This window comes from Macrobrachium nipponense, chromosome 6 (genome assembly GCF_015104395.2).
Source record: "Macrobrachium nipponense isolate FS-2020 chromosome 6, ASM1510439v2, whole genome shotgun sequence".
In the NCBI taxonomy this organism is placed as follows: Eukaryota; Metazoa; Arthropoda; class Malacostraca; order Decapoda; family Palaemonidae; genus Macrobrachium; species Macrobrachium nipponense.
This window is the reverse complement of record NC_061108.1, coordinates 26099985-26116840: the sequence shown is the minus strand read 5'-3', so window position 1 is coordinate 26116840 and position 16856 is coordinate 26099985. Positions and strand designations below refer to the sequence as shown.

At 38.3% G+C, this 16856-nt stretch overlaps 1 protein-coding gene across 1 annotated transcript in view; it reads left to right on the top strand.

The window, feature by feature from the left end:
- LOC135216469 ((E3-independent) E2 ubiquitin-conjugating enzyme-like) overlaps window positions 1-16856 on the top strand; it is a 561446-nt gene that overhangs the window by 436261 nt on the left and 108329 nt on the right. Inside the window, 2 exon segments of the mRNA XM_064251838.1 lie at window positions 7642-7743; window positions 15470-15776. Of these exon segments, the coding sequence (XP_064107908.1) occupies window positions 7642-7743; window positions 15470-15776 (409 nt within the window).

Genomic DNA, 16856 nt, shown 5'->3' with positions numbered 1-16856 from the left:
ATACCCGCCTCCCAGCGGCGGGAATGGGTACTAACCACCTGACTCCCACTACGTGTGTCGTAAGTTTTAAATTCTGTCGGTGTCGGAAATTATCAGCTATATATATATCTGCCAGGTAAGTATGAACAAACTTAATTGTATCATTACAATATCATTTTTAGCAGTTTTATCAAGTAGTGAATTTTATGATGAAATTGATAAAAAAATTGAAATTTGTTGATATTTTGCATAGAAAAATACTGTGAATAGGCGAATTTTCCTTGAATAATGGGTATATAATTATGGTCCAGAAAGAAATCCGCAAATCCGTAGTGTGCAAATACTTGGGGTGTTTACTGTATATGTGGAATAAGCTGGCAAGACTTTACTTAGGGGGATTTTTAGCAAGTGATTTCTATCATCTGTGATTTTCTGTGGTCTGGCAGTGGCTTGGTCCCAAGGGTGCTGTTTTAAGAGGTCGAACTGTATACGTATATTCATAGAAAGTAAAAGAATGGATTTTATATAAGTAACTTACCAAGTAATTCCATAGCTATAGTTTCTATTTTAACAGCAGCGTTAAATTTAAAATTTGCGGTAGGGCTAAGTACAACGTAGCTAATGAGCTCAGTTCGTTTCTGCCCTTCAATGACTGTGGTTGTTTAGACAGCTTTGTATACTGTTAGGCAAGATAGTTCACCTGATGGTTTTGCTGAAAAGATTTGGTAAAATATTCTGTTATTTGGTAGCTTCTGTTCTATATTTGTTCTTTGGCTTAGTTAAGCTTACAGATATTTAGCTTTTGACTTATGTCTGACGCTAGTGCATCTAGTAGCTGGTACTGCAGCAGAAGCTGTTATACCAGATGGACTTCCTCAAAATATAACCGTCATTTCAATTTGTTATAATTACTGAAGGCAAATTTTTTCACCTGACTTGACATGTATTGAGTGCAAAGACTAGGGTGACGGTAAGTGGCGAATTTTAAATGCACATTTAGATAAGTTAGAGAAAAAGCTAGGCTAAGGAAGGCTGCCTCTAGAGCCAAAGCTAGAGCTTCAAGGTCTTCGTCTCCTAAACCTGTTCTTTTGACTGGGAATAGGAGAGAAGGATACGACAGTATTTTCTTCAATTCCCACTCCTCTTGCACTTCTTTCCACTCCGTTACCTGGCTCCCACCCCCTGAACCTAGTACCATTGCCATTTTGGACAGAAAGTTTGAAGTCTTAGCGGAAAGTGACTCAATTAAGTGTTTCTGTGAAGTCCCTGTTGGACAAAGCTAGTGCTAGTGATTCTGGTGCTTGTGATGTGTTAGTGGAAGAGGTGGATACTTGTCTTACCAATGCTTCGAGACAGAGGTCCCTGCTAGACCCCAGCACCTGGGAAGAACCAAACCCCAAGTCCAGGGGATGTCGGTGGGGTTTGCCCACAAGTAGTTGCTCCTTCAGTGGAACCAGTCGCTACTTCCCAAGTTCCTCACAATAACCACTAGAAAGGTGTTCAAGGAGTTGGACACTACCTTTCATCCAGTAGTTCTGATTTGGACGCTGATCATAGATGCAGTCGGTGCTCCCAAGATACGTCTAGAGTCTAGACCTTTGAAGAGGCATTTGACCGCTCAAAATGTTACTGCGATTCCTCTTAAGCACCAAAGGGATCAAGAACCCTTGTGTAGCTTCTTGGATGATGACAAATGCCTAGTGGATCACACCTAGAAGCCACACAAGAGTGGCTTCTAGGTGCCAAGTGGATCCCATGTGTACAGTGGGATTAGATTGCCCCGTGGGATCAAAGCTCCCTATGACTTGTAAGTGTTAAAGGGATCAGTTAGGCCAGTGGTTTCCAATCCCACAATGAAGGATAAGCAGTTGTATGACGTAGTTTCAGATACTTCTACAAATGAGGAAGAATGCAAGTTGACAGCAGCACAACCAGTAACTCATGCTGCAAACAAATTACCTGTAACTGTAGACTCAATCGTACACCCCTCTCGCCAAAACATGATTCATTTTTTGTTCTCCAGCACTAAGACAGCATTGTGGAACTTTTAATGAAACCACCACCTGCTCCTGCTCCTGCAGTATCAGAAGATATCCAACTGGACACTGCTCTTTTTTCAGTTTCTTCAACTGAAGAAGGAAGTTGGAACAGATTATCCTTCGTTGGCTTACGAAGTTCTCATGAATGATTTTCTCTTTTGTTATCCTTCGTATTTTTCACTAACGACACCGTCTTCTCGTTGTTCAGCTTTTATGTTACGTTGACCTTCAGGATCAGCAAAACTTCTGAAAATGGTTCTATCAATTTCTGTCAAGAAAGCATTGTCCGGTATTAATCCTTGGTTATCCAAGAAAGAGAGTTATGCAAACTGGAGAGATGCCTTCGTTGGGAGTGTCTGCCTCCTCCCAAGGAGATTTTTCAGTGCTTATTGACCCAGCTTGTAGATCTGCTTCGATTCGGCTAAGGTGGGGTTCTCATCCTTGGAGTTGGATCACTTTGTAAAGAATATTTTCAGAGTTTTGGAAATACTATGCTCTTGCCAAGAAAATAGAGAATTATTCTTCACTGCAGGGCAAGTTTGCAACAGACTGGCTTTGGGTGCTTTCATGTACAGCTCAAGAGTTAGCAGCATTTTTTTCGACTGGTATTCTGAAAAAACAAGAGCTGTGGTGCTCGTTCATGGCAAAGGAGTCGCACCATCTCAAAGATCTCTCCTTTTCGCTGATTTGGATAGCAGTAGTCTGTTTCTATGCGCTATTTTAGAGAGAGTAGCTACAGAGTTGCAAAAGAAGGCAGGTCACAATCTCCTCTAGTCAACCAAGCAGCCTAAGGAGACTAATTGACCACCTTCAGTTCCTTTTGCAGCAAGAACCTCTTCACCTCTTCGACCTTGGTCCTTTCGAGGCGCCAAAGGAAGAGCCCAACCTCATTCGTTCAAGAATGAACTTTGTTCTATAAGACTTATCAACAAGATATCTGCCACATGACCGTCACCTGCAAAGTGGATCCAGTCCTCTGGACACCTGTAGGCACGAAACTCTTGCACTTTTGGGAAAGATAGGAAAGAAGATCGGTAGAACCATGGGTGAAGACCGTGCTCAGAGAAGGTTATTTGATCCTCTTTAAGGAAAAACCAAGAAGTGGTAGAGGACACTGCATTGGAGAGATTCTACAACAGGCTTTTCGTCTTTCCCAAGACATCAGGAGGTTGGAGGCTGGTCCTGGACATAAGTCTGCTTAATTTTTATATCCAAACTATAAAGTTCAAAATGCAGATGAACAAGTCAGTCCTGTCGGCTCTTCGTCAGGGAGATTGGATGGTAATCATCGATGTGAAAGACGCTTTCTTTCTCATCCTTAGTCACCCAGAGTCCAGAAAGTACCCGAGATATATGTTCCAGGACCAGGTCTTTCAATTTCGGGATCTTTGCTTTGGCCTGAGCACAGCCTGAGCACGAGTTCACACTCCTCTTTTGTAAGCTTCACCTGATGGGCGTCAAGGTATGCTTATACTCGACGACTGGCTTCTTTGGTCTCCTTCCAAGAAGAAGTGTACGGAGGACTTAATGAAAACTCTTCGATTGGCACAAGATGTAACTCTAATAATAAATCAAGAGAAGTCACAGTTAGCCCCAACTCAATGCTTAGTCTATTTGGGGATAAAGATAGACTTGAGTTTTTTGGGTTTTTCCATCAGACAATAGAATTCAGGCTTGCATCATAAGGTTCAACATTTCATCGATCGCCAGTTTTGCTCAACCAGGGACTGGGTGAGCCTCTTTGGAACCCTCTCCTCCATTGAGATGTTCGTTCCATTGGGAAGGCTTCATGTGAGACCGTTACAGTACTTCTTAAAAGCAAATTGGAGCAGAAAGGAACTCCCAGAATTTGTTGTCTTCCCCATCACGCCAGAGATACAACAAGACTTTCTATGGTGGTTAGAAGGAATGTAGGTTTCTAGCAGGGCAAATTGCTTCTTCAGCTGAACCTGAGCCAAGCACTTTTCTGATGCATTGGATCTGGGTTGGGTGTGATTCTGGGAGATTTGGAAGTCATGGGGACTTGGTCTCAAGAGGAGAGGGATCTTCACATAAACGTCAAGGAGCTGAAGGCAGTTCATTGAGTCCTTCAATACTTTGCTTCAGTAACATGCAACTCAGTGGTTGCAGTTCACTCAGACAGCATATCCGCACTGGCCTACATTCGCAAACAGGGAGGGATTCGCTTTTTTTTTTTCTTTGCAAAGCAACCAGAGATCTTTGGGCCCAGAAGAACCTGACCCAATCCTCACTTGTTTGGTTTAAGCAAGTTTAAATTTATAGTGTACTAGTAGAGCTATCACAAACAGGTTCTACCCATGGAATGGTCACTGAATCCACAGTTGTCCACTGACCTGTGGAATCAGTGAGGAATACCGTTGGTAGACCGGTTTGCAGTATCAAGAAATCAGCTGCCCCTGTACTGTTCTCCTCCCCTGGACCCTCAAGCCTGGGCAACAGATGCGATGCTTCAGCATTGGTCAAATCTTTAAGTTTATGCCTTTCCCCCTTTCAATCTAGACAGAGAAGTCATAAACAAATTTCAACTGCATCGCAACACATCAGTGATCCTAATTCTTCCCTCCTGGCCTCAGAAAGAATGGTTTTTGGACCTCATAGAACTTGTCGGACTTTCCAAGGATCTTTCCAGAATGGAAAAATCTGTTCAGACAACCCCACTTCAACAGGTTTCATCATGGGTTATCCACTCTCACTCTGACAGGCTTCAGACTGTCAGGAAGCTCAGAGCAAAAGGTTTTTCAAGAGAAGTTGCAAGAGCTATTGCTCAGTGTAGATACCAGAGTCTACCAAGCAAATTGGGCATTGTTTTGCAGTTGGTGCAAAAGACATGGGATCTCATCTTCTGAAACATCTGTACCCCAACGCAGAATTTTTGTTGGTCTGGAAGACATCTAGGGGACTTTGTACATCCACTATCAAGGGCTACAGAGCCATGCTGAATTCTGTATTTAGATGTAGAGGATTAGACTTAGCCTCAAATGAAGACATATCAGATATAGTTAAGTCTTAACACTACAAAACAAGCTTCTTTTCCCTCCTGTTGCTTGGAACTTGAATGTAGTTTTACGACGGCTTTCAAGCCCACTGTTCAAGCCTTTAATCTCTGTCTCTTTCAGGAAGATTCTTTTTCTCTTTGCATTGGCTGCATTGGCAACAGCAAAAAGGGTCAGTAATATTCAAGCCCTTGACAAACAAGTGGGTTTTGCTCAGGAAAATACAGTATGTTTCTTTCTCTTAGGGTTTTAGCAAAGAATGAAAACCTATCTAACCCTTGGCCTTGATTCCTTTATCATCTAGAACCTTACAGGAATCCTTGGACCATTGGAAGAAGATAGTGTTATGTCCAGTGAGAGCTTTGAGGCAGTACTTGGACAGAACAAAAAAGATGAGGGGAGATTTTTACAACTTGTGGTGTTTGGTTAAGAATGCAAAAAGTTCTTTATTGAAGAACGCCATTTTTTTTCTTCTTCAGAGACTATTGTAGAAGCTTACTCTAAGATTCAGCAGGAAACCTTATCTTTGCTGAACGTAAAAGCACACAACATTTGAGTTGTAGCCACGTCCTTGGCTTTTCAATGAAATCTCTCTTGATTCTTTTATTCATTCAACTTACTGGAAATGTCAATCGGTATTTACAAACCACGGTAATTGCGTGATGTTGAAATAGTGTTCGAGGACCATAGTATACTGGGTCCGTTTTCCACAGCTGGTATGGCACTAGGGAATGAGGGGTAGAAGTGATTCTTCTATTTTCTCCTATCTCCTCACCTTGTATAAGGTTGTCGAGTTTATGGGAAACCTGGGAATACATGTTACCTGGAGTACTTACCAGTCATTTCTTTTTAATCAATTGGGTATTGGTTTTTAACTTGGTGTTCAGGTAATAGTTTTTGGTTAGTTGCGGTAGTATCAAGCCCAGGGCAAGGGCATTGGTCTTTACTTTGGCGGTTATCAGATTACTCCTTGACCACAAAATTTCCACTGAAGTAGGGACAACTCCTGACACTACAGTCATGTCCTTACAGGTCGAGATGAACAACGACCAGAGGCAGTATCTTCCTGCTGGAGCTCTCTCTCACAAGGTAAGGTTAGAACAAGCATTCCCAAAATGCTAGCTTTGGCTATTTCAGTTCATTTTCATTCACAATTGATATGAAGTAGTACATGTCCTTTAGTCCTATCTTTTATCAATGGAGGAGTCAGCTATGTATGTACGTAATTACTTGGTAAGTTACTTTTATAAAAATGACATTTTTGTAATACAATTAAATTTTAAGTGTTTACCAATTAAGTACATAATCAGAGCCCTCCCTCCTCCCCAGGAAATAGAGCATAAATGAACTGAGCTCATTAGCTGCATTGTACCTATTCTTTCCTGGATGTGGGTGGGGCACTTACTTACACATGTAAACAATAGTGTCACTGCGAATTTTAAATTTAAAACTGCCGTTAAAGTAGAAACTTAAAAACTATAGCTATGTAATTGTAAGCAAGTTTAACCCCAAATTTGCAGTGTTAGGATAAATATTTAGTCAATCAAAACTAATACATGATAACCAGGAAAATACAGGGCAAAAAGGACAAATTTGAGGGAAATATTGTAGGTTATGATATTATAGAAAAATGATTGAATTTAAGGATAGCAGATTAAGGACACTGCAGAACCAATAGTTTGTGAAGATAGTGAAGCAAGAAAACAACAGAAGGAATTGCCTTCAAAACTTTGATTGATTAAAGACTGGTTGTGTAAAGGCAATCGAGAAAGGAAAAAGTCAGTCAGGATCAGGAGAGGTACAAGAAGACATAGTACTAAATGGAAAAGGGAAAAATGTTTGATTCCTCTTGATGAGAGAAAGAGTGATAAGTATATTGATTTTATCCATCCAAGGGTAGAGCATTTCTACATCAATATCTTCCCATGAATGAATTCTCATGTTATTTGTAAAAGGTATGTAATACAATTAATTTGACCTTTCAAAACCTTATAGTACAGGGTACTATATCAAGTTAAAATTGAGATGACAAGTAACATTGCATTCAAGCTCTTCTGGCCGGGTATCAAGTAATTTGTCTAACTTATTTGTGGTATACCTGTATGTATTACTCTGAAGGAGAAAAAACTGTATAACTGTAGTATAGTATACTAGTAAGTATTCTAAGCATGTTAGATGATCTGCGCTTCACACAAAACACTTTTTTTCTAAATTATGGTAATGTCCTTTGCCTCACTCCATGTTCTGACATCTCTCTGTGTTAAGATTCATATCTGATTATGTAATACTACACCTATTAAAGAGGAATTTCACCATTATTATCTGCATATTATGGTGCACAAAATATTGATAAAACATTGTAAAAATACAATTGAATAAACATTTGTTGGACTATCCAAAAAAAAAGTACACACATTCTGTGATTTTGCTTTATCCAGTTTTGATGCCTGGTAGATGAATCTTTGAAAGCATTTGTTACATATACTTCTAATTCTTATATTTATTATTATGGATGTGCTTTTTATGCTTTTAAGGGCTCAAAATTATTTATGAATTTCCGTATAAAGAATAACTTTAAGGTTATTATTCAAAGTATTTTTATTTTGTAGGATACAGAAGGTGCTCAGGGGGAAAACAAAGAAAACATACAGAGTAATTCTGTATTCATATCCCATGATATAGTACAGGAACCTGCTATATCAACTGAAATGGTAAGGAAGATATGTATTCAGTTTTTGGAGTCTTATTATCAGATCTATTTCATTTTTTGTATATTGTATGTAAGTTATTGTGCCATCTTGTATTTGGTAAATTGCAGATGAATCATTGTGACAGTAAGTTGGTCTTTCAGTTGACTTTATAGCTCTGTACAGAAAGAAATATTGAGTAATTTTCCAGGTTAAACCCAGTGGCTTTGGATGATTAGTAGGTTGTCAATTTTTGCTTATAAATTCTTGTCTGGAACCCAATAACCAGGTCTGTGCTGTGCAAAGTCATACATTGTACTTTTAATTTTTCCTGATCAGCATTAAAAAGTGTCCAGTATTTTGAGCTAGTAACCCATTAATCTTCTGGATTTTTTCATTAACAACATTCACCATATCTTTTGGCTTTCCTTTGAACTTAAGTTTGTTCCTGTGTTTTGACTGGAAAAGGTTTTGTTGATTTTTAATCTTTCAAGTAACAATTTATGGTAATGTTTTGAATTTCATATATTAAATTATTTTTAGTAAGTGGACAGCAAAATTTTGTTTGATCACAATCCTGCATTATAAATTTGCTAGTATACATGTCCCAAATATTCCCATGCTCACCAGACTTGTTTGTCATAGAATATGTAAATGTTACAATCTCTGGTTATGTTAGGAAAGTGTCAACTAAGCAGGAGTTACTGTTCATTTGCCAGTATGTATTGTTTCTAGTATTGTCAGCTTAACCCTTTAACGCCGATTGGACGTATTAAACGTCAACGAAAATTTCTGTCTGGTGCTGAACTGACGTATGGCACGTCAAAGAAAAAAAGTTTTTTTAAAAATTTGCGGAAAAATAGTTATAGGCCTACCAGGCGAAAACTTTTGAATCACGCGCCTTGGGGGATGCTGGGAGCTCACGGATCAAGCTGTTGTTTTGTTTACAATCATTACCCAGGCGCGCAAGCGCGAATTTCTTCTCTCACTGAAAAGCGTCAGCGACACATCTCAGAAATTATTTCGTCACTGACATAATTTTTGCACCATTTTATATTAGCCGTTACATAGAGTATTACATATGAAAACGTGTGCAATTTCATGTAGAATACAACAAAAAACAACTCATGGTTGTAGCTTTTATCAGTTTTGAAATAAATAACGATAAGTGCCAAAATTTCAACCTTTGGTCAAATTTGACTCTACCGAAATGGTCGAAAAATGCAATTGTAAGATAAACTCTTATGCTCTAGTAATATTCAATCATTTACCTTCATTTTGCAACAAATTGGAAGTCTCTAGCACAATATTTCGATTAATGGTGAATTTATGAAAAAAACTTTTTCCTTACGTCCGTGCGGTAACTTCCAAAAAATCATAAATTTTTTCGTCCGATTGTCGTAATGTTAGCACCATTTTAAATTAGCCGTTGCATAAAGTTTTATATATGGAAATGTGCACAATTTCATGTAGAATACAACTAAAAACAACCCATGGTTGTAGCTTTTATGAGTTTTGAAATATTTTTATATAAATAACGATAAGTACCAAAATTTCAACCTTCGGTCAAATTTGACTTGACCGAAATGGTCGAAAACCACAATTGTAAGCTAAAACTCTTACATTCTAGTGATACTCAATTATTTACCTTCATTTGCAACAAATTGGAAGTCTCCAGCACAATATTTCAATTTATGGTGAATTTTAGAAAAAAAAACTTTTTCCTACGTCTGCGCGGTAACTGCCGAAAAAATCAACATTTTTTTGTCCGATTGTCGTAATATTTGCACCATTTTAAATTAGCCGTTACATAAAGTTCTATATATGAAAGTGTGCGCAATTTCATGTAAAATACAACAAAAAACAACCCATGATTGTAGCTTTTATCAGTTTTGAAATATTTTCATATAAATAACGATAAGTACCAAAATTTCAACCTTCGGTCAACTTTGACTCGACCGAAATGGTAAAAAAATGCAGTTGTAAGCTATAACTATTACATTCTAGTAATACTCAATAATTTTCCTTAATTTTGCAACAAATTGGAAGTCTCTAGCACAATATTTCGATTTATGGTGAATTTATGAAAAAAACTTTCCTTACGTCCACGTGGTAACTCTTCCGGAAAAATCATAAATTTTTTCGTCTGATTGTCGTAATGTTTTCACCATTTTAAATTAGCCATTACATAAAGTTTTATACATGAAAATGTGCGCAATTTCATGTAGAATACAACTTAAAACATCCTATGGTTGTAGCTTTAATCAGTTTTGAAATATTTTCATATAAATAACAATAAATTGAAAAAATTCAACCTTCGGTCAACTTTAGCTTGACCGAAATGGTCGAAAACTGCAATTGTAAGCTACAACACTTAAAGTCTAGTAATATTCAATTCAATATTTTGATTTATGGTGAATTTTTGAAAACGGCTTTTTTTTTTTACGTCCGCACATTATGAATTTATGAATCATATTGTGATAATATTTTCTCTGTGTTCCTTTGATCGTTTTACAATTTGTTATATACCAAAATCATCGCAATTTAGTGTACAATACAACGACAAAATAATTAACTTATTAGCTTTAACTGTTTTGCTCACAGCGCGATTTGTATACAATTATATATGAAATTTTTTTTGCGCTGTCATATATTCCAATATTTATATATGATAATTATATTTTTTTCCTTTCTGATGGTTGCATACTAAACTTCAGGCAATGACAAAAAAAGGAGCCAAAAATTAACTCTTAATCTTGAAAATTAAGCGTGCTGTGACTTTTCGAAAAAAGATTTTTTTTCCGCTTTGGCGCTCACTCGTGATCGCCGCCGGCATACGGGAGACACTTTCAGAAATACCGGCTCGGCGTTTAAGGGTTAAAGAGGTGCACCTGTTGTTAAGATATTAATTTTTGGCTATCTGGGGAATTGAGCTCTTATTATTATTTGGTGAAGCTTTTATAAGTTAGCATTGTTCATATACTACAAAACAAACCCACGGTCTTAACATGGGCATAAATCTTCTAGTGCCAGCTGGAAACAGGGAAAGTTAACAAAATTGTTTATGCAAGGGACTATTGGCATGTGTGCTTGGTCACGATTTATGTTGGACTACCCATACCCCTCGGCAGCCTGTGACCACGCCAGTTACTCTTTTTATCGTCTTTAAGAGAGGTCTTAGTTTTTTATTCCTCTGTAAAGCCAGTTTGGTTTGCCCGCATTTTCTTGCTGGGTTTCAGTGTGTTTTTGCTGTTCATATGTTTGGAGATCTTGGATATCTTATTTCCCTTGCAAAGGTTTCTTTGTGATCTAGTAAGAAACAAAGGCAGTGTCCAGGTATAAGTGGCTATCCTTGTTCGCACAGCTGTGACTCCCTCCCCTTGTCCCTTACATATAGATGTTTCTTTTTCTTCTCTCAGGATAGAAGGTTTCTTCTCTTCCTGAAGGGGAAGGCATATGTATTATTTCTTTTCAGGCTCTACAATTGTTAGCCCTGCTTCTCACCGTGAAGTTGGGTGGCAGCGTGTTCCAATCAGCTCTTGAGAGCCCCTATGCATTTGCTTCCCTTTGCCGGAGTTGCCAGTTCATTCTTTGGTATGCTTGTTGGTGCTGTGGTGAGAGTTTGGAACCAAGTTAGTCTTGACAGCAGTGTGTCCCTTTCAAGCATCAGAGCCCCTTCTAAATGGGGCTTGGAAAGTTTATGTTGTCATGCAGGGATACCAATCTTAATAGGCAACTTCTCCGATGTAACTACACCTGATTCTGTGGTGTCTCGTCTCCTTCTGATGTTTTGGTACCAATACCACATCATGCTGGGATGAACTTCACTGTGCCTACAGGTGTATCAGCTCCCTTCTCGTGTTTTACTTCAAGCATGGTGACGTCACATCCTACTCTGCCTGCCCTTTCAATTCTGATAACAATGGATACAACTATGCTTTCAGATTCGGTAGCATGTACATTTATGGAGAACCTACAAGCTTTAGAGAAGATTATTAAGACATGCAAGAAGAAAAGACATGAGTCTTCCTCCTCTTCTTGTTCTACTTCCTCCTTGAAGACTTCTATGGAGAAGCTGCAAGCTTTAGAGGAGATTAATAGGACAAACAAGAAGGAAAAATGTGAGTCTTCCTCTTCTTTTTGTTCTGCTTCATTTTGAAGACTTCAGCTTTGTCAGATTCTTCTGTTTCTCCTGTGCGTGCTGTAGTCAAGTGTTGGAGAATCAGGGACTTTGAGGCTGATCCTCATGCTAAGAGGAGAATAATAATTTCTTCTTCATCTTCGAGCCAGGACTGTCACATCCCTGTAAGACAGAAAACTCAAGAAGTTGTTGTTACCTCCACATCGTAAGTCAACGGCTGTCATTCTAATGCAGTAACGTGGCCAAAGAAACATACAGACAAGGGGGTGGACGATTCAACATGTTTGGACATATGAGCAGCAGTTTCTCATCGGACTACCAAGATCGCAAAGCAAGTGACTTTCTCCCATCCGTTCAAGTTGAGGAGAAAGGATGAGAATGCTCCAATAAAGAGATCGTGAGTTTCAGTTTTGGGAGAGCCTCATATAGATAATAACATTCATTCTACTACTAGGCAGTGGAATAGTGAGGTAGTAGTTCACCCCTGGACCAGGCATTCGAAGTCTAGATCTCCAACGGCTGTTGCTAGGCAATCATCCATAGTTAATGGCCGTAGAAGTACTGTTTAAATGGACTTAATGCTTCAAGAGATTTGGCAGACTGGAGAGAGAATCAATGTTCTCGTTCTCGGTTAAGGAGCATGAAAAGATGCCACTGATCTTCCTCACCAGCCAATTTATCAGGACCATTTCACGGATGTGTTTCAGGTAACAGCTGTGGGATTGTTCACATTTGCGAATGTGTTTCAAGTTACAGCCATGATGCTCCTTTGTCAGGCTCCAAAGTCTTAGGATGACCATAGCAGAATGTTTACCTTTTGGGGAAGACCAGGTATAGACCTCTTCTTGACAAGGTACGAAAGGAAGCTGGAGATGTGTACAGGCAATTCCTGGTTATCGGTGGGGGTTCTGTTCTCGGCGGGGTGCTGATAAGCGAAAACCGCCATTAACCGAAACTCGGCAATTTATGGAACTTATGGCGTCAGGTTCCTATTAATGGTGCCGATAACCGGTTAATGACTCAGTAGTTCTTGACACAGATGCAGTGGCAAAGGATGCCCTGTAGCATCCATGTAACAGTCTGGACAATTATGCTTTTCCTCCATTTTGTCTGTTTCATCAAGTCCTGAATAAGGTGATGAGGTCCCAAAACTCAGGAAGATAGGTTACTCCATTATGCCCTCAGGCAGAATGGTTTCTGGACCTGTTATCTCTGCTGGTAGAAGTTCCGAGAGAGCTATCTTCCTGGCACAATCTTCTATGTCAACCCCATGTGGAGAGGTACCACCAGTCAGCACAGTCCTTATCTCTTCATACGTTGAGACTATCAGGTATCTCCTGTGAGCAAGAGGCTTTTCTTGAAAAGAAGCAACTCCAATGTCAAGATATACATATCAGAAAGTCATCAACGGGTGTGTCAAGGAAAGTCGTCTGTCTACTGTGATTGGTGTTGGAGACAGGATATTTCGCCACTCGGTGCTCCTATTCAACAAATAACATTTTATTTATTTGTTTTTTTAGTTTTTCTGAAAGCAGGAAAAACATATTTCTCTGTCAGCTGTAAAGGGTTATGAGCTGCTCTAGCTATGGTCCCAGGGGTGAAAGACTTAGATATGTCTTCTTCTTGGGAAATGTCGATGTTGATTAAGAGCTTTGAGTAGTGTTGTCCTCCTTGAGAACTCAAAACTCCTGGGTGGGATTTAATTCTGGTATTGTCTAGCCTTACAAAGGCTCCGTATGAACTGTTGCGATAGGCTATGGATAGAAACATCATGTTGAAAGCAGTCTTCTTGCTGGACCTAGCATCAACAAAAAGTGGGAGAACTACGTGGGTTGTCCTACGATGTAAAATACACCAGAGGCTGGATGTGTTTAGTTTTTTTAATTTATCCCCAAAGTTCATTGCTAAAACACAGAATCCAGCAATTTTTTATGACAGATGTGTGTCTGTTTTCATACCTTCTTTGGGAGACTTTATAGATAATGACCCTGACAAAATTTGATGATTGTCTGAACACTGAGAGCTTATTTAACAAGGATCGACAGCTCAGAACAGAGAGTTAGTTGAAAATTTTTTGCTAGCACAGATCAGGTCAAGAAAAGTGTCCAAGAATACAGTTTCTTTTTGGTTAAGAGAAACAATCAGGAATTCTTAGTCAACAGAATCAAGATGACATCATGAGGGCAAGAGCCCATGAGATTAGAGGTCTGACCTCTTCCTTGGCCTTTAAAATACCGAGAGCTGGTTCATGGTTACGCCAAACCCCTTTCCCTTTCTTCCACTTGAAGGATGTTGCCCATAGGTCCTTGGACACTTTTTCCTTGGGTCTGGTGGTGGTTCCTCAACAAATTTTATAGCTCATCCAGTGCCTCTGACAGGTCAGTTTGTATCTTGTCTAAGATGATGGTATGAAAGTGAAATGAATGAGATAACCAGCTGGAACGAGCAAGATGCTAGTACTCTTCCTCACTATTGACCAGGGAGAGGAAACCAGGTGTGGCAAACTCCAGTTAGTTCAGATTCCTCAGTTCAATGATTGAGTTTGAGTTTTCCTAATGTAAAGCAATGATGGTTTGTATGTCATGTAGGAACAAATTACAAATTTTGAAGGTAATTTGTATTTTTCCTAAATATACAAACCTAATGTCCTTTACATTACATTTCATGCCCACCTCATGCCACCCCTCAATCTGATATCTGGGCCAAAAGGCAAATTGGAATATTTACATCTGGGCAGGCAGGCCTCTTGCCTACTGGACGGTAGTTAATTGCCTAACCACCTTGTTCGAAAGTATAATAGCCGTTTTCAGCTTTGCTGAAAGTAGTTCCTAATGTAAAGGACCTCAAGTTTTGTATACTTAGGAAAAATGCGAATTACATAAAAAATGTCTGATGTTATGCTAGATTCGGACTTCGCTATTCCAAAACATTTTGCAGCCTGCACGTTATTCATTTTTTCAGCTGCAGCTTAAGTTTATTACTAGTTGATATTGTAGGAATTTCTCCATTGTGTGAAGAGTGAATAAAAATCTGTTGCAATTTTATTAATGGAAGTCGTCAGTGAGAATTTACAAGTTTTTAACAGTCAGTAGATTTAATATGCATTATCAGTAATATCTACCAAAACAGACCCTGCATGGTAAGTAACCTTAGGATGATCTACTGAAAACATAACTAGCACTTTAAGCATGTAATATACCAAAAATGCAACTTGTACAGTGCTTGAGATATGTGATGAAGTTATGGTTTGAGGACAAAATTTTAAGGGTTGAATGATCCATGAGACTGAAGGATACAGTACGTACTACTGTATATGCTGGTAACCATAACCTCTAAGCCTACCCAAACCTAACTGTTGGATTATTAGGTGCATGGTGACATATGGAGAACATAAAACATTACATTCAGTTTGACAGTTTCTATATTTGATAGCGTTCAGCAAATTTTTTATACCAGAAATGGACTGCAGGTGCAATATAAACATTTTTATCTTTTAATTGTGAAAATTATATGTAATAGTACAGTAACTTTAACTATGTTTAAGGACAAAATGATGATGTCTATATGGTTAATTTGATTTATGTACTATTTTTTTCTTATTATGTACAGGACAAAGCTCAAGTGGTGGAGACAACCATCAGAGAACCTGTTCCTCATAAGAGTGAAGATTTGGACAAATTGAGTAACTGTTCAATTGATTTAGTATCATCAGTGTCATCAGTTGCCAATGGCAGCTTGTCCATGACAAATGGAAACAACATGGATGCAGCTAATAGAAATATTATATCAGACGAGGCAGCCAATGAAGCACTAATAGACTCTATTATTGCAAATGCTGTTGCAGCTATCAATGGGGATGCTATAGTTGATCCAACATCAAGTAATAGTCTTGATTCTGTACTAAGTCCAACTGAAGGTAAGTGATAGAGGAACCCATCAGTATTGTATAATTACCCTCCCCCCAAAAAATGTTACAAAATTAGAATTAAAATCATAAGAGAGCAGGCAGGATAATCATTTTAATAACACACACATTAAACAGTAATTATACATTTTGCTTAGGAATGTTGAACAGTTGTCAGTTTAAATGACTTTTTTTTTTCAAACAGTGCTTAATATTTTCTCTCTTTTCTCACGGTACTTTGAGAATTATAGGAACTTGTGATTTTCAAAGTCTTTTTTTTTTTTTTTTTTTTTTTTTTTTTTTTTTATTATTATTATTATTCCAGTCTTTTATGTTTCATGTTTGCTTATGCTTGTGTGAATGTAATTTCGTATCACTTATAAATACTCCCAATAACTAGATTAATAATAAAACTAAAGTACAGAACAGAGATAAATACTTCCAAGAACTAGATTTATAATAAAAACCAAAGAACAGAACAGAGAGGAATTCATGCAGAATACAGGAGAGATTATTTAACCCCATGGAAAAAATCTGGATTATAAAAAATTACAGTAATGATGATGAATAAGTTTAATTTTTGTGAGTAGTATCTCTCTCTCTCTCTCTCTCTCTCTCTCTCTCTCTCTCTCTCTCTCTCGTCTCTCTCTCTCTCTCTCTCTCTCTCTACTGGCACTTCTTACTTTACCTTATGAATTGTAAACCCATATACAGACAAAACTAGCATAAACCACTTCATACACCACACAAAAGGTTCATCAACAGTGTGCAAATCAGTTACACACATACGCACTGTGCTGTTCTTGTGAAAACATTATGCGCTCTCAGACTCTTTGAATTTTAAGGCCTTTCTTTCTGATATATATCTTCCATTTCGTCTCTGTAGCACGAGCATGTATTATTGAAGTGAAGGGGAAATAAATGTATGGAGTGATTATTGAGTCAATTTTTCTGTGTGGAATTGAACGAAGTGTGGCGGTTAAATGCAGATGAAAGGTATTAGATGAAGCTGTTTTAACCTACAACTTCACCCAGGTTTGCATGCATACACACCATTTTTAATTGCCTTGCTTCTTTTTCTTTATTGTAGTA